Here is a 22500-nt window from a genome sequence, read left to right as displayed (position 1 = left end):
TACATGGGTGACGCATTTATAGAGGAACGATTCGAACAGAGAACGTCAGCGAAGCACTGTTCGAAAACAGTTGGAACGTCATCAGCTGAGCCGTGCAGCCCGTCGTCATAAACAATGGCCAAATCCACGTTAATCTAGCGGATTTGGTGACTGGATTAACGAGCATTTAGCCTTTGTTTATGGGGGGATGGGCTGGCATATGGCTTCTGAGAGTTGGAACTAAACACAGGAAGTGAACGAGGCACTCTTTGGGAATAGTTCAAACGCCATCAGTTGCGTGTCGTATGTTTTCTATTCATTAACTCAGGCGGACGGTTATCTTGAGATGATTTCGGGGCTTTAGTGTCCCCGCGGCCCGGTCCTCGACCAGGACTCCACCCCCAGGAAGCAGCCCGTGACAACTGACTAACACCCAGGTACCTATTTTACTGCTAGGTAACAGGGGCATAGGGTGAAGGAAACTCTGCCCATTGTTTCTCGCCGGCGCGCGGGATCGAGTTGGGACCACAGGATCACAAGTACAGCGCGCTGTCCGCTCGGCCGACCGGCTTCCCGGTGGCTGAATTAACAATCATTTGGCATGTGTTGATGAGGTGGTGTTGCGTCACTGTCTCGCATGTTCTGATTGTGTGTTGGGCCTAAGGCCTAAGGGGAGCCGGTGGCTGAGCGGACAGAACACTGGACGCGTGATCCTGTGCTCCCGGGTTCAATCCCAGGCGCCGGCGAGAAACAATGAGCAGAGTTTCTTTCACCCTATGTCCCCTGTTACCTAGCAGTAAAATAGGTACCTGGGGTGTTAGTCTGCTGTCACGGGCTGCTTCCTGGGGGTGGAGGCCTGGTCGAGGACCGGGCCGCGGGGACACTAAATTTTCATCTCGAGACACTAAGACCATTCTTAATGAAGACTGGACAGTTGCCCGTTTATCAGCAGCTTTTCTCTGTTTAGGAATGAGAAGCACTTTGAGACACGACTCAAAACTGATTATGTACATTGCGTTCCAAATGTTCTCGAACATTATTTTATTAATTTCCTATGTTTAAACTGCATCGATCTCTATAACACTTCATCCAGATACCGCAAATACTAATAATTAACATACCCAAAACAGTTTCGTTACTATAATCCTAACAATACACGTTATTATAATGTTTGATAATATTAATTTATGAAAAAATACTTATTTTTTATTAAGTGAAAATGTATGAATGCAAGTTTGGAAACGGGTGCATCATAACTAAGCCTAGCTTGAGAATGGGCTAAGATATTGACCAGATGCCCTTCTGTGAAGCAGCCGCCTCTCTCCTGTTTCCTCAGCTCGCCCTCAGACTCTGCTCTCCGAAGCCTATAGGTCGTCCTCAAGGCCTCGTCCAGGCTGCATCCTCAAAAACAGTGTTTTTTCAAACAAAAATTAGTTGCCATGGAATAAAAAGGCAATGAACCTAACATGGCGTAAGCCTAACATTGTACAAAACTATAGTATAATTTGCATTTTTTGGGAAATTCTGTTTTTTTTTCATAGAAGTTACAAATGCGTGTTTGGAGACGACGCCGCTTGACGGAACGTGAGAATGAGTTGTCTACTTCCTGTATATGTGAAAGTACCCAGACAAATCTCCTCAGAGAGAATGTCCCGCCAAACACACACCGAAACTACGACGTTGGTACAACGTTCGAACAAGTTTTAACATCTAACCAGTTATAACAATCAATATAGCATGTTGTAACAACGTTCTAAAACGTCATAAACACGTTAAGCCAAGATGTAACAACTTTATTACAAGTTGTAACAAGCAGAAAATAAAGACTGTTACGGTTTGTGTTTCGAGGGATCGAGCCCATACAATGGGATCGTACTCTCTCCCCTCGTATAGACTGGCGAGGCGCGCTCCACCAACTGTGTCTCAGGATTTGTAGTGTCCTTCTACAATCCTCCTAACTCTAACTTGGTCATAATGATACACAAATCCATCAAATATAATAACATTACTTTCTGTTTTAAGAATTATAGAATTGTATAATAATACTATTATTAAAAATAACTACGACATCGCTTGTGTTATCATGTGCTCTGATGGTGATGGGTGGCGAGCACGCGCGCGCGCAAGTGCATTCATGTCTTAATTTACTTGTTTGTCTTATGTTCATGACAAGTTTTAATACCATTCTCACGCTTGTGTCTAAGAAAAAGCCTCATTGCTTAGACTTACGGCGCACGATACCAACATGGTAAACATTTATGTCTTGAGGTTATCTTGAGGTTATCTTGTCGCCTATAGTATTAAACAGGTCTCAAACTGGGTGTTGGAGGAACGTTGATGACCGAGGGGGAATTTAAAACGATTTTTGCATTACTCAAATACTTTAAATAATAAAGCGAATATATAAAATAATAAACTGTGGTGGTTGGCACAAAAAGTTCGTAGCTCCTCGGGTAGGGTTAGGTTCGGGCAATATAGCACAACAGTTTAGTGACGCTGGAAACGTTTTCTGTCGCTTCTGTAACAATGGTTACAGTAGCGACAAAACTCGTAACAGGAGACTTGGGTGTAAGTTAGGTGGTAAGGTTGAAGTAACATTCCACACCTGTTGGCCCAACACTACGCCTATTGCCGTAACTGCCATTCCAAATAAGCTACCAAAGGTTTTTGCTTAATATGCCGTTGACCTGGAGTAACCGACGGATGTTTGGCGTGGAACGACCTAATCAGTCAATGATTGATTAGGTTTAGATTCGAAACTAGTTTTCCAGGTGTGGGTAACTGAAAATTTATTTTTATTTTATTATAAATTTATGTTATTTATTTGTTATATATTTTTTTATTATTATTCTTTTCCCTTCCTCACTTGGACTGGCAGCCCACGCAAAGAATAACCCGTAGGGGGACTCATAGAGGCGTTAATGCTAGTGGAAAATGTAATTATTTAAAGAAACACATTTCAAACCTTCCCGGAGAGAGAGAGACAGAGAGAGAGAGAGAGAGAGAGAGAGAGAGAGAGAGAGAGAGAGAGAGAGAGAGAGAGAGAGAGAGTGAAGCAAACAACGGAGAGACAAAAAGAGACATAATTAGATAAACAAAGACACACACGTATGCAACATATCCAGAAAACAAAATTGGCGAAAATATGAACTAACAGACATCGGACCCGAACAGTCTTCAGCTAAACCAACTATAATCACAGAAATTGCCTGTGGAGAGATTTGAGAAGAAGACCGACGATTGGTAGTAGTGGGAGGAGGAGGAGGAGGAGAAGGAAGGAGGAGTAGTAGGAGAGAGGAGAAAGACGATGACAACATGGTGAATAGGTCCATGAATTATCAGTGACAACACAACTAAAGCGAGTCACAAGGTCCTCCACCAGCCTGGCGCCCCGGTATCTCTGGAATATATAATAAGCGGGCGGGCATCAGTGAGAAGGAGGGAGGAAGGGAGAGGGAAGGAAAGGGGAGTGAGAAGGATAGTAACAGAGAGAGAGAGAGAAAACATAGTAAAACAAGATGAAAGAAACAGGTTCAGGGACACAAATAAGCCGAAACATGAGACAGAAACTAGCCATGGAAGTATCCATTCCTGCCTTCGTCCCCTGTCTCTGTTTTTGAAATCGTATCTGACTGACTTATTGTTGTGTGGTAGTGGCTGAGAGGTAAAGCCAAGATGGAGGAGGCTTCCAAGTGGCAGAGTCAAGTGGTAGAATGAATTAGTAGTGCCCAAGTGGTATAGGCAAGCGGGTGAGGCGCATGGGCACTGGAGCTGGTAAACCAATTAGGGTCTGGCCCTCAACTACCTTTGATCATCTGTTGTCGTGATTATGCTCTTTGCTATGTAAATGCGCCCCTCTAGTTATCTGTGCTGTGTGTATGAGTATGTATGTATGTATGTATGTATGTATGTATGTATGTATGTATGTATGTATGTATGTATGTATGTATGTATGTATTTCGGTAGGTATACACACGAGTGGCTCAGCAAACGAGACACTTGTATCTTTGTGACATTTACATACTTGATGAAGTGAGATACAGGAGCCGGTAGGAGTTTGCGTGCAGAGATTTCGTAGCAGCCTTGTCCCACGAAGTGCTGACCTCAACACAGTCCGGCTCGCACTCGCGGTGTGTATGAGACCAACCTGCTCCTTGATAGGGACTGATGGTGCAAAATGAAGAGCACCTTAACACAATACAAACGGTTGAGAGGTCATGTCCGGTAGGCATTATTCAGACATTGTTGACCGGAATTCGACCAAATTGGACATAATGCTGGAATCCCATCGGCGGTAGCGACGGTAGAGCGACGGTCTCGCTTCACGCACGTCGGCGTCCAATCCCCGACCGTCCAAGTGGTTGGGCACCATTTCTTTCCCCTCGTACCATCCCAAATCCTTATCCTGACCCAGTGCTATATAGTTGTAATGGCTTGGCATTCTCCCCCTGATAATTCCCTCTCCTTCTCTCTCTCATTACTGAGTATATTTTGGATCTGGGGAGACCTCGGAGGCTCCGGTAACGATGCTGATGCTTCTTACTGATTTTGATTTTCTCGGAGGTGTTGTAGACCAGATGAAGATTGGATGCAGCATCCAATCACTCGGATCACTCACTGATGTACTGATCACACTCACTGATGCACTGATGCTCACTCACTGATGCTGACCATCACTCAGATGACAGTGTCTCGACTCAATAAATATTTATAACTATGTCTTTCTGTGCCCAGGTGATAGTGAAGTAGGACATAGTATGTCTATATCTTCTCATGAGACTGTTCAGAAATTTGTTTGTGTATCATGTACTCATTAACCGACACAAAGCAAATGCGAATAATAATAATAATAGTTTTGAGTGCATAGTGTTAGAAACAGCTTTACGAGAGAGAGAGAGAGAGAGAGAGAGAGAGAGAGAGAGAGAGAGAGAGAGAGGAGAGAGAGAGAGAGGGGGGGAAAGAGGAGAAAAACAAGCTTTTTCTCGGGCAAACGTAATTAGCTATTGTTTGTGTTTCTGGACCTCAGGTGGTGGTTGTGGTGGTGGCAGTGGTTGTGTTGGTGGTGGTGGTGGTGGTGGTGGTGGCAGTGGTTGTGTTGGTGGTGGTGGTGGCAGTGGTTGTGGCAGTGGTGGTGGTGGGGTCCGTCTCAGAGGGATAAGAGAAGTCCTCGTGGAGGCAGAGGTGGGGCTCTGATCTGTCGTTAATCATCAACGCATCAGATAAGCTGCTTAGTATCTTAATTGGATAAGCGTTTTCTGGCTCCAGTGCCATCCGGCCCTTACAGCTGGAAGCCTCCTGAACACCTGGCTGTGCCCGGACTCCCAGGCACATCTGAAACACCTGACTGCGCCGGCCCGACTCCCCGCCTTGCAAGCACACAACCTAACGGTCCCTATTGTTACCTTGTTACGGCTTGTTACCAAGTTAATATTGTTATAAAGTCTTTATGGCGTGTTAGAAAGTTGTTACAACTTGTTAGATACTTGTTACAACTCGTTAGAAGTTGTTACAAGTTGTTCGAATGTTGCAGCGAACGTCGTAGTTTCGTAGTTAACGACTCGACTCACTCCTGTACGTGAGTGAAGACACGTGAGACCCACATGACGTGATGGGAGACCATTGAGTACAACAGTGAAAGCTTTACATGATTGATATATATCACAATGCATTATTATCAATGTAGGTCAGCCCCCAGTGCCTGTGGGTCAGCCCCCCAGTGCCTGTGGGTCAGCCCCAGTGCCTGTGGGTCAACCCCAGTGCCTGTGGGTCAGCCCCCAGTGCTTGTGGGTCAGCCCCCGGTGCCTGTGGGTCAACCCCAGTGCCTGTGGGTCAGCCCCCAGTGCCTGTGGGTCTGCCCCCAGTGCCTGTGGGTCAGCCTCCAGTGCCTGTGGGTCAGCCCTCAGTGCCTGTGGGTCAGCCCCCAGTGCCTGTGGGTCAGCCCCCAGTACTTGTGGGTCAGCCCCCAGTGCCTGTGGGTCAACCCCAGTACCTGTGGGTCAGCCCCCAGTGCCTGTGGGTCAGCCCCCAGTGCCTGTGGGTCAGCCCCCAGTGCCTGTGGGTCAGCCCCAGTGCCTGTGGGTCAGCCCCCAGTGCCTGTGGGTCAGCCCCCAATGCCTCACAGTCTTCGTATAAAACCCAAACACTCTTTCCCACGATCACAAAGCGCATTTAGCTTATATTTCTAAAATGCTCAAGGGCAGCTGCGCCTCACTGTTGCATAAAAAACTGTTAACTGGGGCTTTGTCTCTAATGAGATGCCGAAGGGCAAGACAGGCGGGAACAGCGAAGTGGCGACGCATGCACTCCCTTCACGGGAGAATGGGAGGCGTCCATGTAAGTAATTTAAGGATAGGTGGAGAAATATATGCCTTTGGGAGATGTAATTCAAGGAGAGGCTGAGAGGCGCCGAGAATGCCGTTGAAGGAAGGGGGGAAGAGGGGGGGGGGGGGTGAGGAAATGGTGGAATTGGGAAATGAAATTCATTACTCACCTAATTGTACTCACCTAATTGTTCTTGCGGGGGTTGAGCTTTGGCTCTTTGGTCCCGCCTCTCAACTGTCAATCAACTGGTGTACAGATTCCTGAGCCTACTGGGCTCTATCATATCTACATTTGAATCAGTGTGGGGGGGGGGGTAAAAGGGAAGGGGGTTATTAGGGAAAAGCGCCAAGTCATTACGACTATATAGCACGTGGAAGGGGTCTGGATAAGGATTTGGGATGGGACGGGGGAAAGGAATGGTGCCCAACCTGTACACACACACAACGTAACTGTCCCTATTTTCTGCTTGTTACAACTTGTAATAAAGATGTTACATTTTGTTATAATGTTTTTATGACGTATTTGAATGTTGTTACAACTTGTTAGGTGTTAAAACTTGTCCAAACGTTGTTGCAAGGTCGTAATTTCGTCGTTTGTTTGGCGGGCGCAACCACTTGGACGGTCGGGGATCGAACGCCGACCTGCATGAAACGAGACCATCACTCTACCGTCCAGCCCAAGTAGTTTGAGAGGTGGAGTAGAGTATCTCTATCTCCAGAGTGGCGTCTGGAGACAGAGATAGGAGGGTAGTAGTGGGTAGTCATCCACAGCCCATACTTAACCTCATCTATAATGAGGTAATCAATACAGACCAAAACACATTCACAAGGGAGACATCTCCCGTCACGCAGGGTGCATTCCCACCTCCACAGATCTCCAGTATCAGCTCTTGATACTGGTAATGGCTCAAAAGGGCCACCACTTACGGGCTATTCCTGCCCGTGCCACCTTTTGGGTGGCTTAATCTTCATCAATCAATCGAGGTAATCAGGAGAGAGCTTAGCCAGAATGACTATATAGCACATGGTAAGGCTATGACAACGAGTTGACGTGAAGGAATGGTGCCTAATCACTAGGATCTGCGAGAATCGAACCCCCAGACCTTTTGATAATCTATGAAAAGTTACCTTTTTTTAATATTTCCATTCAATAGCCTTCTTGTGGAATAAAATGCCCCTTTTATGTCATCATCTGGACAAAAGCTTCCATTTTGTCCTTCTCCACCGACAAAGCATTATTGAATAAGCAAATTTGCATTTTATGTGGCCTATTATATAAGATATACGCAGCAGGAAGGGGGGCGGGAGGCGGGAGGAGAGAGAAGCAGTCCGAGACGGATAAACGGGAGGTAGAAGACACCAGTGAGGAACAAGGAGGAATGAACACACTTGTTTTTGGAAAACAAATTGAAATGAAGTTCCACTTGCCTTGCAGATATCAGGTGGCTCAGCCATTGGGTAAAGAGGAGAGAGAGAGAGAGAGAGAGAGAGAGAGAGAGAGAGAGAGAGAGAGAGAGAGAGAGAGAGAGAGAGAGAGAGAGAGAGAGAGAGAAGGGAACCATCAGGAGAAAGCGCCAAACCATTACGAATATTTAGCACATGGAAGGGATCAGGATAAGCATATGGGATGGGATGGGGAGGAAGGAATGGTGCCCAACCACTTGAATAGTCGGAGATTGAACGCCGGCCTGCATGAAACGAGACAGTCGCTTTCCTGTTCAGTCCAAGTGGTTTGGCAGAGAGTGAGAGAGAGAGAGAGAGAGAGAGAGAGAGAGAGAGAGAGAGTAAACATGACACACGAGACACAAGTTTCAGTGCGTGCTGGGAAGCCATAACTCACCTGTGGTAGGAGAGGATGGCGGCCAGGAAGCAGATGGCAGCCAGGACGTCTGCCCGCCCCACCAGTCCAGTCACCTGATGGAGAGCCTCTATTATGCACCCACAACCTGATGGATCAGTCTCAATGTACATTTGATTCATTGACATATCTACACATGCCCAGATAATCATACACACATACGCAAGTGTGCATAGACACAAAGCTTCAACTAGAAGTTCCCATCCCAAATATACGCATCAACAGATGCATATATTCTTCACACTAGACATAGGGTTCTTACCACAGATATACACACTGCCAGTTGCGTCAAGAACACGTACCATGATGATAACTAAGAATATGATCCTGGCGACCGTGAGCAGAGGCGAGCGCTGTACTCACCGCCTCGGTGTGGACGGGGTGGGTGGCGAACAGCAGACCAGCAGACAGGACGGTGCCCTGCGGCAGGTGCAGCAGACGCAGCAGGACCCGCGTCAGCAGCAGACAGACGCACGAGTGCAGCGCCACGTTCACCAGGTGAAACCCGAGTGGTCGGAGCCCGAAGAGCAAGTGGTTGACTCTGCAGGAGAGAGAGGAGCGGTGGAACGATACGTTAATTCCTTGTGGGAGAGGGTATATGGGTATGGGGTGGGAGGGGGGTATATGTGTATGGGGTGGGGGGGTATATATGTATGGGGGGGGAGGGGGTAAATATGTATGGGTGGTGGGAGGCAGGGAAGGAGAATATCAAACCATCTCATGAATACATTACGTGTCCTGAGCGCGAGGGTCGAGGGGGAAGAACATGGAGCTAAGGAAGACTTATGAACCTAAAACTACAGACAATTCAGATGGGGTTCCGTTCCTGGCCTGATTACATTTGCTTCCGTATCTGCGTGTAATTTATTAACCAAGTAAAATAAATCAATTTAGCAACAAAAGTCAGTTCTCATTCCCCTCACCCGGAGAGAGAAAGAGTGGAGACAAGTACAACACTATCACCAGAGACACAGCACAGGCAGGGTGACAACACCAGAGACACAGCACAGGCAGGGTGACAACACAGACACAACACAGGCAGGGTGACAACACCAGAGACACAACACAGGCAGGGTGACAACACCAGAGACACAGCACAGGCAGGGTGACAACACAGACACAACACAGGCAGGGTGACAACACCAGAGACACAGCACAGGCAGGGTGACAACACCAGAGACACAGCACAGGCAGGGTGACAACACAGACACAACACAGGCAGGGTGACAACACCAGAGACACAACACAGGCAGGGTGACAACACCAGAGACACAACACAGGCAGGGTGACAACACCAGAGACACAACACAGGCAGGGTGACAACACCAGAGACACAACACAGGCAGGGTGACAACACCACAGACACAACACAGGCAGGGTGACAACATCAGAGACACAACACAAGCAGGGTGACAACACCAGACACAACACAGGCAGGGTGACAACATCAGAGACACAACACAGGCAGGGTGACAACACCACAGACACAACACAGGCAGGGTGACAACACCAGAGACACAACACAGGCAGGGTGACAACACTAGAGACACAACACAGGCAGGGTGACAACACCAGAGACACAACACAGGCAGGGTGACAACACCAGACACAACACAGGCAGGGTGACAACAGACACACAGAGGCAGGGTGACAACAGACACACACAGGCAGGGTGACAACAGACACAACACAGGCAGGGTGACAACAGACACACACAGGCAGGGTGACAACAGACACAACACAGGCAGGGTGACAACAGACACACACAGGCAGGGTGACAACAGACACAACACAGGCAGGGTGACAACAGACACAACACAGGCAGGGTGACAACAGACACACACAGGCAGGGTGACAACAGACACAACACAGGCAGGGTGACAACAGACACACAGAGGCAGGGTGACAACAGACACAACACAGGCTGGGTGACAACACCAGACACAACACAGGCAGGGTGACAACAGACACAACACAGGCAGGGTGACAACAGACACAACACAGGCAGGGTGACAACAGACACACACAGGCAGGGTGACAACAGACACAACACAGGCAGGGTGACAACAGACACACAGAGGCAGGGTGACAACAGACACACACAGAGGCAGGGTGACAACAGACACACACAGGCAGGGTGACAACAGACACACACAGGCAGGGTGACATCGGCACCATATGAACGCTGGCGAACATTAGAACGTCGTTCAGAAGCCTAAATCATGCGTCTTTCAAGCCAGTCTACACAACTCTCGATGGACCAATATTGGAATATCCAGCACCGGTCTGGAACCCAAACGTTGTGAAGCACGAGAGTAATATTAAATAGTGTAGAGATTTGCAACTAAAGTAGCTCTAGAGCTAAGAGAGAGGGTTAAACTAGAAGGATAGGTTGAAGGAACTGAACCTCACAACTCTGAAAGACACAAGTAACGGAGGAGACATGGTCATAACATACAAGATAGTGAGGGGAATAGACGAGGTGGACAAGGACTGCCTCTTTAAAATGAGGGAAAATAGGACAGATATGATATCGAAGAATATGCTAGGAAATATTGACAGGTGTCAACAAGTGGGAGACACTGAGAGAAGATGTTGTGGAAGCCACCTCCATCCACAACCCTAAAGACAGATTCGACCAAGAATTTGAACGCCAGGATAACTTAAGTATGGCTCAACAGGTACAACAGGAGAAGTAAACGAGGTATAAAGAGTTCCACCTCACTTCCTCGTAGTCACTGATAGATAAGCACTAACAGGTAAGCACCCTAGCCCCAACTAGGGTTACCCTAACCTACCCAAGGGCCCCCGACACAAATCCCTTTCCAGTACATAAACAAAAATTGACGGGTTGGGTGGTGTGGTGTTGGAGGTCACTGTCAGCCACAGAAGAATTGTCACCAAGAGCTCCGGTGTTTTGAGACACGGAGACAAATGGTTGCGGAATACAGACGAGTATTTGCGTGTGCCCATGAAGACCAAGCCCATTGGTGGTACAACATAGTAACGTCGACTCCCGCAAATTGAAACATTTTTTCTTCCTGGGGGTTTGTGAAGATTTAAAAGGTTTTCCCTTCGCAGGGGTTTAGCGGTTGTAGTTTTCAGTGTACTCGATATTTAACTCCGGTATTTGTCCGTGCTATTTGAAAAATATTGAAATAGTTGCAGTAAGAGAAACAAACGGCGGAGAATCCGGATTAGGATTCACGTATGTTTGGGAGAGAGAGAGAGAGAGAGAGAGAGAGAGAGAGAGAGAGAGAGAGGGAGGGAGAGAGAGACACGAGGCGGAGAATAACTTTGGAAGTGTCTCTGAGCGTGGCGTTGTGATTCCAGCAGCACTCCATTCACTGCATCAGTAGTGGTCATTGTCTTGCCTGAGGACTAGTGGCACAAGCCCCGGTAGCGAGGGGAACGAGCGATAGTGGCGATGGGAACCGACGCCACTAGCACAGCCCGTCCTCATCAACAAAGCTCAAATGTTCATTCCATGTTGCCACCAAAACTGTTTATGTCTGAAAAAACACCCTACACACGACTCGATCCATCCTCCGGCTGGGCTCCTTAAAGCTGCGGCCGTCCTCCGAGAAATTTACAAATTTGGACACTATTAAAAAATAGATTTGTTGCATAATATTATCATTATATATTAAAATTATGTGTATACTTAGGCATAGATTAGATTAGTCGATTTGGTTCTGTTGGTCATTAATACTTTGTGAAGTTCGTGGGGGAAATATTTGAACCTTTCCTCTTGCCAGGCTCGTTAAAGCGGCGCCCGTACCTAGACGAAATCATCAATTTTAACGTATTGTGTATTAAAAACTGGTTTGTTCTCATATTTGAGTTAATATTATTATTAGCATTTACTACATTTACATAGCATTTACAGAGTTGTGGTTCGAACAGAGGCCGTCAGCGACGCTCTATTCGAAAAATGTTCGAATGTCATCAGCTGCGAGTTGTGAATAATTTTTTTTCGTTCATAACGAACAGTGAAATAGGTACCTGGGTGTTAGTTAGCTGTCACGGGCTGCTTCCTGAGGGGTGGAGACCTGGTCGAGGACCGGGCCGCGGGAACACTAAAGCCCCGAAATCATCTCAAGATATAAACAGCGGGTTTTGGCAGCTGGATTAATGAGCATTTGTCCAGTGTTGATGAGGATGGGCTGACTCACAACTGATGACGTTCGAACATTTCTCGAACGGTGCTTTGCTGACAACCTCTGTGTTATATGGACTCCTGACTCACAACTGTTGTGAACAAGGGGATAGCCTCATTATAACTTGTTAATTTCGTCTGTTACAATCTTAGGACATGTCTAGAGATTAATTTGTATTTTCCATTACCAAGTTTTCCTTGATTATTGTATGATGTTAATGATGTTACTTTAAATTGTTTCATGTTGAGTTTTTAAGCCTGTTGACTGGATAGTAATTCTTGCACAGCCTAATATCCTAATTTACTTTGCAGTAGAACTGTGTAATAAGTTACATAGTTTGACACGGTTGCATTATAAGAAATTTGCATATTATACTTACAGTAAAAAAAGATACTTTATGTACGCTATTTAAAATAGAAGCGTGAATCTGCCTTAACTAGTGACTCGACAGGCAATTGTGTATATATATATATATATATATATATATATATATATATATATATATATATATATATATATATATATATATATATATATATATATATATATATATATGAGTGTTGCAACATTGCATATTCTTTTTCATATGATTATAATATTGTGAACTGATTCAACAAGCCTACCATGTAATATATTTCAAATGTAATAATAATTACGATTTGCCCCAGATCCCTGGAAGTGGAAATTACCGGTATAATAGAAGTATAATTACCGGTATAATAGAAGTATAATTACCGGTATAATAATACGGTGTATAGATGTATACATGTAAGATGTTGACATATTCACGTATGTCTCATATTCTCGATAGTGAACACTTATCATGAAGTGTGAAACATGGACATTTCTTAAGGAATCCTCAAGAAGTCAAGATGGAAATATCATATCCAGGAGGAGGCAGCTCACCATCCATGCTTAATAAATCACTAGAGGATTGTAAGGGAAGGTTGTGAAATATGGTGAGGGAAGGTTGTGGTGGTTGTGGGCTCGTGTTGTCTGTTAAATAATCATTAAATGTCTATGGTTTAGGACATGACTAAGATATGAGGTTGTAATACTCACTTGTGATGAATCAGGTTGTTAACGAAAGTTCATCAACCAGAGTGAGTGTCTTAAATCTGGGGGGGGGGGGAGGTTAATTTAGGTGAAGTTAACAACAGAAGCTTTGCCTTAAGGAGGGATTTGGTCGTAAGTGTATATTTTAGTGTTTTCGTAACTATGATACTTTACTTGTACTGAGTAATGGGTCTGTTAGTGCATTCGTGTCTTCTTCCTCCATTACTGGATTTAATACATTCATGTGCCTCCTGTCTTAAGACTTAATACATTCGTGTGCATCCTGTCTTAAGACTTAATACATTCGTGAGCATCCTGCCTTAAGACTTAATTCATTCGTGAGCATCCTGTCTTAAGACTTAATACATTCGTGTGCATCCTGTCTTAAGACTTAATACATTCGTGTGCATCCCGCCTTAAGACTTAATACATTCGTGTGCATCCTGCCTTAAGACTTAATTCATTCGTGAGCATCCTGCCTTAAGACTTAATACATTCATACGCATTCTGTCTTAAGACTTAATACATTCGTGTGCCTCCTGTCTTAACTATTTCTGTAACTATTTGTAATGTCTCGCTCTCTCAATATTATGCCAGTTGCACCTGGCCATGATGTTGTCAGATATTATTTATTTCTGGTTTGTAATTTCCTCAGTCTGTGATGAGGTGGGGGGTGGGGGGAACATGCAATTGGACTGACTGATTGCAGACGTCCAGGCAGCAACTGGCCGTATCAACAACACATATTGGATGGGTTAAAAGTGAACACCGTTCTTCAGGTGTTTTATGTTCACGGTAGTAACACATGTTCCACCACCAGAACATTATTTATCCTTCATGCTGAACGGAGTAAATATACTGGAGAGACAAGTTGTTATCCTGAAGGGTCATTACTTGCCGGCTGGTGATGTGCTGTGACCGGCCGTGTCAAGCCTGTTGTGGTCTGTACAGCACCTACGTCACTGCTACGTCAGCACCGACGTCACTGCTACGTCAGCACCTACGTCAGCACCTACGTCACTGCTATTGGTCAACTCGCTCCTCCTCTGGCCACACACATCTCAATGTTGCCTTCACCGGTGCAGGGAGACACTTAGAACTTTATTAGCCAGGACTAAGATGAGGTCTGATAAAGACCTTTTGTGCCCTCTGTAACGCTTTTGCGCTACCGCTCACAGGATGAGTATGGGGTGCACAATAAACTAGCCGCCTTCGGTGGCAACAATCAAAAATCAAATCTTTCAATATCACACGAGAAGGCGCCAAGAGGAGCTCAAGCGACATTGCTGGGTGTGGGGTACACACATTTATCATAGTGGTGTGTACATTATATTGTACCTGGGGTGGGGTTTTGGGAGTTGTTCTACTCCCATATTGTACCTTTGTGGGGTTCTGGGAGTTGTTCTACTCCCCATATTGTACCTGGGCGGGGGTTCTGGGAGTTGTTCTACTCCCCATATTGTACCTGGGTGGGTTCTGGGAGTTGTTCTACTCCCCATATTGTACCTGGGGTGGGGTTCTGGGAGTTGTTCTACTCCCCATGTTGTACCTGGGTAGGTTCTGGGAGTTGTTCTACTCCCCATATTGTACCTGGGGTGGGGTTCTGGGAGTTGTTCTACTCCCCATATTGTACCTGGGTAGGTTCTGGGAGTTGTTCTACTCCCCATATTGTACCTGGGAGGGGTTCTGGGAGTTGTTCTACTCCCCATGCCCGGCCCGGGACCAGGCTTGCTTGTGAGAGCTTGGTCCAAGCTTGGAGCGGCCCGCAGGCCCACATATCCACCACAGCCCGGCTGGTCTGGCACTTCCCATGTTGACATAGGTATACATATTTTCAGAGAAGTAGAGCTGGCAGACTCGTGTGTAAATTAGGTATTGATCGCCGGATACTAATGACAGTGGTGATCCTATTACTGCCACGGTGGCTACAGTGTAAGGTTACTGTGGCGGTAAAGTTACTGTGTCACTTGCATTGTATATCGTCATTCCCTTTTGCTTTATGCATGTAGATAGTGTGAATTAATACTATTTCAGACATCATCCTTTTTTTCCTGTAACTCGAATGATATCCTTATGTCTTGTGAACCAAATCTCTACTTAATATTGTTACAACCTTGATACATATCCTAGTTTTTTAAACCTGTTCTTAAGATCAACTGAAGACATTACAAAAAACATTAAACAAGTCATTGATTATTGTGTCAATGATACACTCTGCCCTCAAGGAGTTGAGTTCGTCACAAAGAAGCACAAGGCTTTACACTTTGAGCAATTGGTTATGTGATGTATTGTTGACAGCTTCTGTGAACATGTCTAATCACCGACGAAGGTCGTGATAGTTTCCTGAGGCGCCGTCAAATATTGAATTTTTCATTATTATTTTTATTATTATTATTATTATTATTATTATTATTATTATTATTATTATTATTATTATTATTATTCGCGAACATTTCACACATGATAGTTTCAATGTGAACCTTCTTGAGGTTATATCTTGAGATGATTTCGGGGCTTTAGTGTCCCCGCGGCCCGGTCCTCGACCAGGCCTCCACCCCCAGGAGGCAGCCCGTGACAGCTGACTAACTCCCAGGTACCTATTTACTGCTAGGTAACAGGGGCATTCAGGGTGAAAGAAACTTTGCCCATTTGTTTCTGCCTCGTGCGGGAATCGAACCCGCGCCACAGAATTACGAGTCCTGCGCGCTATCCACCAGGCTACGAGGCCACACCAAAGGGGAGGAAAATACAAGATAAATTCCCGCTTAGGTATTACAGGAGATGCACAAAAATTCGTGAGGAGTTCACGCATTTTTTATCAAATGCGTGAACTTCAAGGAAACATTTTGAATAGTTTCAGGAGATACTGGCTAGTTTTGGGGAACAATGTCGGGTGTTCAGGTGTTATAACAAGGATGATCGTTCACTTGCACAGGTGTAAAGATAGCACAAAAGGGTGCTCAGTGCTCAATACATACCGGAGAAACTAGTGCATTAATGATAGCATTGTGCACTGATACAGTTTCCCATCGTCAAGAACATAAAGTTTTTATCGAGTTTTCCCCTAGGTCCTAGGGAGCAACTACTAACCTTGCCCAATATGCCACCCCACAACAATTTAAAAAAAAAAAATTGTTCATAGATCTCTATCCTACCGAGGGAGTCGAACCCGGGACCATAGGGTTGTAATATATCTATATAGCGTGCGAACGTTCCGGTATCAAACACGTAGAGTTTGCCGTGATTCAGGCCACATGTGAACCCACATATATGTGTGTGTTTCTTTGCAATATGTATTTCGCAGTAATTTACAGAGACGTCAACTATTCAGCAACTGAAAGCCTCGGCTCTGAAACTCTCGAGCGGGCGAAATACAGTGTCCATTAGGGCCCGTGAACATGATACATAATATTTAGTTAAAGCTTTGCAGGCAGACCTGAGTGCCCACAGACAAATTCAATACCAAAAAATCGCCTTTGCTAGCAATATTGCGTCTTTACTGGCAATGCAGCGCCTTTCCTAGCAATTATGATCCGTGCCTAGGAATGCTGCACCTTTGCCAGCAATGCTGAACCTTTTCTAGCAATGCTGCATATTTCCCTGCAACGCTGCACCTTCCCATGCATTCCTACACCTTTCCTTACCTTGCACGCACGCACCTTACCTCTGCCTTTTCTTACAATGCTGTGCATACCCTTTGTAATGCTGCGCCTTTTCCTGCAATGATGACCCCTGTAATGCTGTGCCTTTCTTGCAATGCAGCTCCTTGTCTTGCAATGCTACATATTTCCTCGCATTACTGCACCTTTTCTCATAATGCTGCGCCCTTTTCTTGCAACGGTGCACCTTTCTCCTGCCAGTGTGTTCTCGGCGCTCCATCACAGACGCCTAGATGGACAAAGCTTGGCTAATCCTGCGTGCTCACGACGTAGACTTTGCGTCAGCGTCCCACCACATTGCGACGTCACGACGCCCCTCAGACGTTATTGTGTCGTCTATTCGAGTCCGGGACTCGTGGAGGATCAGAGAACTCTAGAATCACACCGAGGTTGTGGTGCAATACTCACCGTGCTACTGAACACCCACAGACAATACACATAGAAATCACAATAGCGTGATGCATCAAATGAACAAATCCACAAGGGAAATTTGTCCCTTGTGAGTCTACTGACTTGTGAAGTCAGTGGAATTCCCGGTTGCAATTCTTTTGACCATATCGTGGCCTAGTCGACTAAGGCAGTGTCTGGGATTATCCCGGGGGTAAGTTCGAACCCTCATCACGCCCCTTGTGGATTTGTTCACCCACAGACAATTTTTTTTAACCTCGAAGTACTTCGGCTTTAACCTAGGAGAGAAGGGGCGGGCGAGAGGATGGCTCTTCGCCCATACCACAAATAACAAAGTAATAAAATTAGAACAACTAAGAAGCTTATCTGTGAACAAATCCATAAGGGCCGTGATGAGGGTTCGAACCTACGCCCTACGTTCGAACCACCTGTGATTTCTGTGTGTGTAAGCTTAACTGTGTTTACACTTAACTAGTACTTACATGATTATTTGGAATATATGATTTTCCGAGCTCAATACCCCAACGTCACGACAACTTTGCAGCAACGTTGATAACGGTCTTGCAACATAATGTTGTTGGTGTTGCAACATAATGTTGCGTGTTCGCCGGGCTCCAACATCTTCACTCCTCGGCAAGATGTGTGTGTGTGTGTGTGTGTGTGTGTGTGTGTGTGTGTGTGTGTGTGTGTGTGTGTGTGTGTGTGTGTGTGTGTGTGTGTGTGTGTGTGACTGTTCAGAAGCATGGCTGTCCCTGCCCATTAGAATGCTGCCAATTGAGGTCAGTGGATTTTGGATCTCTCGCAGACTGCGGAAGCCGCCTGGCGCCCACACAACTGCAGATGTTGAATGTGCAACTGAAAACATGGATGCTCATCAATTTCCATTCAGTGAATGATTAACTGAAGCCCGTGGATGGCTGAGCACTCTCCTGACACCAGTATGTCTACACCAGTGCTGTGTACACTGGTGTAGCTCCACGCTACACCCAGTATACTCTCTGCTCCAGGCTAGACACGATCTCCCCCAACCTGTCCTCTTAAAAATAACGTCGCTTTTGGCCGTTTGCCCGTATGGCCGAATTTGGACGTAATTTGAAAATGAAAAAAAAAAATGAAAATAAATTTGGGATTTTTTTTTCAACAACAGTAAGTTAAAGGTCCTCTGATAGGTTAGATGGACAGGAAATTCTCATAAAGTTTCAAAACGGTATGAAAAACGTTAATTTAAAGTGTCCTCTCCTAACCTCTCCGTGTAGCCCAGACGACTCAAACAGAAAACGGAACAGTACGTCACTTTTGTGAGTTGATTTCATTTCAAATTACGTCAAAATTTGGCCATAGCGCGCATACGAGCCAAAAGTGACGTTATTTTTAAGAGGACGGGTTGCTTACCCACCTCTGGTTTTTCCTGGTCACTTCTGCCTCTAGCCCGGCAGCCCTGCCATCTATCCCTGAGCGTCGTGTACCCATCCCAGCACACAAGACCCGTGCTGGGGGGAGGCAATAAAATGTACTATGTAACTCGAGCGCAATACCGCCTGTCTGGTAGGAGGTCCAGGCAATATATCTTCCAGGACACTAGAGTGCTGTCATCGTACACCTGGCACTGTCCCACGCTGCCGTCGGTGTTGTTGATCATCGTACACCTGGCACTGTCCACGCTTTCGTCGGTGTTGTTGATCATCGTACACCTGGCACTGTCCACGCTTTCGTCGGTGTTGTTGATCATCGTACACCTGGCACTGTCCACGCTTTCGTCGGTGTTGTTGATCATCGTACACCTGGCACTGTCCACGCTCTCGTCGGTGTTATTGATCATCGTACACCTGGCACTGTCCACGCTCTTGTCGGTGTTGTTGATCATCGTACACCTGGCACTGTCCACGCTTTCGTCGGTGTTGTTGATCATTGTACACCTGGCACAGCCCACGCTTTCGTCGGTGTTGTTCATCATCGTACACCTGGCACAGCCCACGCTTTCGTCGGTGTTGTTGATCATCGTACACCTGGCACAGCCCACGCTTTCGTCGGTGTTGTTGATCATCGTACACCTGGCACAGCCCACGCTTTCGTCGGTGTTGTTGATCATCGTACACCTGGCACTACCGCAGTACCTTGTCCGCTGTAAATTTCTTATGTTATGTATACGGACAGAAAATAGTAATATCGAGGCTGAAAATTAGAGAGCCAACCCACTCATCTAAAATACCTCAATATAAGCCTAACATGTACATATAAGCTGGCTGCCTGTCCCGCGACATAATGAATTATAACCCCTATCTTATTGTAACCGATGCGTTTTCAATGTCTTAAAATAAATCCTCAGAATCAGATATCTTAAACTAGGGACAGATGACTCCTAAATAAGTTATAATTTATAATGTAATAATTTGTTACAATAACTGATGTTTGAATTGTATTTGTCATGATCCGAACGTCGTGTCATAAGGGACCGTTCTGTTGTTGTTATGCTGTGTGTATATTGCGTTTGTTGCAAACGAAAATTATACATGTGCAACCAATTATAAATATTGTTTTAACAATTTTTTAAATCGAATTATTAGTAAACCTATTTCTGGCACTGTCAGAATTATTCCGTTTGTCGTTGTGTGTAAACTGAAGGTTTGTTTTGGTCCTGGACTATGTATAGGACTATAGTATACTGGCTGGGGGTACTCTCACTGGGGGTACTCTCCCTGGTGGTACTCTCCCTGGGGTACTCTCCCTGGTGGTACTCTCCCTGGTGGTACTCTCCCTGGGGTACTCTCCCTGGGGGTACTCTCCCTGGGGTACTCTCCCTGGTGGTACTCTCCCTGGGGGTACTATCCCTGGGGGTACTATCCCTGGGGGTACTCTCCCTGGTGGTACTCTCCCTGGGGGGTAGTCTCCCTGGGGTACTCTCCCTGGTGGTACTCTCCCTGGGGGTACTATCCCTGGGGGTACTCTCCCTGGTGGTACTCTCCCTGGGGGGTAGTCTCCCTGGGGGTACTATCCCTGGGGGTACTCTCCCTGGGGGTACTATCCCTGGGGGTACTATCCCTGGGGGGTAGTCTCCCTGGGGGTACTCTCCCTGGTGATTCACACATCTGGCACTGTCCCACACAACCATCCATCATATGATAATCACACACCTGCCACGACCGCCACACACGTTCCACGACCCCCCACACACCTGTCACGACCCCCATACACCTGCCACGACCACCACACACCTGCCACGTCCATAAGATTGTCAATTAATATTACATTTATGAAAGATCGTGAAAAATATAACAACAAAAAATATATTAAACACATTCTGGTTATATAAAATGAATAACTTAAATGTTGTAATATGAAACACCATTTAATTCCTACTCGACAGTATATATAATTATATATTGACCTCGTGTGACAATGACGTACCAAGACTACACTACCCTGAGAGGTCAACATGCCTATCGGTTGGGGATTGAACGCCGACCTGCATGAAGAGAGACCTTCGCTCTACCGTCCACCCCAAGTGGTTGGACTACCAGTGGACCTAGATGAATTATATCATCGGATTGAGCCATCAACGGGAATATGATTCCAGTGAGCCATATAGGTTAGGACTGAAAGGGATTTCGAATTTGAGTCTGCCCGAAACGCTATGAGTATTAGTGGCTTTAGGGATTGTATTTACTAGCTCTATCTAGAAATCCAACATTATGTTTGTTAATCATCTATGTATGTACTTTTCCTGAATAAAAATTTGAATTTGAATCAACTTCCGAGAATAAACCTTTCAACGAATTTTCACGTACATGATGTTAGCGAAATGTTTTGGAATTTGTGTGAAAATGTGTGTGTGTGTGTGTGTGTGTGTGTGTGTGTGTGTGTGTGTGTGTGTGTGTGTGTGTGTGTGTGTGTGTGTGTGTGTGTGTATGTTCTTGTAGTGGTTGTTGTAGAGTCGTAGTGTACAGTAGTTGTAAGGTAGGAGTGTTGTCAATCCTTCCCAGTAAAATTTCCATTTAGATTAAACATGGTGATTTAGCAGCTGCCAATGTAAGTGGGAAGGAGCAGGAGGAGATGAGCCTTATACTGTTCTCTCCCCAGATAGACCTTAGGTAAATACTTCATCCCTCTCTTGCTTTCCTAGTAGATATCCAAGCCGTGGATTAATGGCCCTTCAGGTATATCTTTACATTTTCCGTCCACTTTCTCCCCTCTCCCTTATCTCTTCTGATCTCTCGCTTCTTCAACTCTGTTCTTCCCCTCAGCTCTTCCCCTTAACTCTTCCTCTCATTCCTTTGCTTTTCTCCCCTCCCGCAAGAGCTCTTACGTCTGACTGACATTCAGCAGGGAGCTCTCCCCTCACGAGCCGGGAGCCGGGCCGCTTCCCATCACGAGCCGGAGGAGCCGGCCCGCTTCCCCTCACGAGCCAGGGGAGCCGGCCCGCTTCCCCTCACGAGCCGGGAGCCGGCCCGCTTCCCCTCACGAGCTGGGAGCCGGGCCGCTTCCCCTCACGAGTCGGGAGCCGGGCCACTTCCCCTCACGAGCCGGGGGAGCCGGCCCGCTTCCCCTCACGAGCCAGGAGCCGGGCCGCTCCCCCTCACGAGCCGCTTTCCCCTCACGAGCCGGGCCGCTCCCCCTCACGAGCCGCTTTCCCCTCACGAGCCGGGAGCCGGCCCGCTTCCCCTCACGAGCCGGGAGTCGGGCCGCTCCCCCTCACGAGCCGCTTTCCCCTCACGAGCCGGGAGCCGGCCCGCTTCACCTCACGAACCGGGAGCCGGGACGCTTCCCCTCACGAGCCGGGACGCTTCCCCTCACGAGCCGGGACGCTTCCCCTCACGAGCCGGGAGCCGGGCCGCTTCCCCTCACCTTTAGAGAACCTTCACCATCAACGCTTTTTTCATAGTGATGGATTGCTGTGCTGACCTCTGGAGTGCCATCAGTGCCGCAGTAGCCTCACATCTCTGTATCCCACACTAGTGCTGTACCAGTGTGCTGCATACCTCTGCTACACCAGTAAGCTGCATGGTTATGCTTAATAGGTATGCTGCATTGATATGCTTCACCTATGTGGTTATGCTACACTT

At 46.5% G+C, this 22500-nt stretch overlaps 1 protein-coding gene across 1 annotated transcript in view; it reads right to left on the bottom strand.

The window, feature by feature from the left end:
* Window positions 1-22500, bottom strand: part of LOC123767312 (protein O-mannosyl-transferase TMTC1) — a 259546-nt gene that overhangs the window by 66901 nt on the left and 170145 nt on the right. The window contains exons 3-4 of the mRNA XM_069317104.1: window positions 8521-8698; window positions 8140-8213 (exon numbers count right to left, since the gene is read on the bottom strand). Of these exons, the coding sequence (XP_069173205.1) occupies window positions 8140-8213; window positions 8521-8698 (252 nt within the window). The remainder of the gene's footprint in view (window positions 1-8139; window positions 8214-8520; window positions 8699-22500) is intronic.

This window comes from Procambarus clarkii, chromosome 86 (assembly GCF_040958095.1).
Source record: "Procambarus clarkii isolate CNS0578487 chromosome 86, FALCON_Pclarkii_2.0, whole genome shotgun sequence".
NCBI classification, from domain to species: Eukaryota; Metazoa; Arthropoda; class Malacostraca; order Decapoda; family Cambaridae; genus Procambarus; species Procambarus clarkii.
This window is presented reverse-complemented; position numbering and strand designations above follow the sequence as displayed.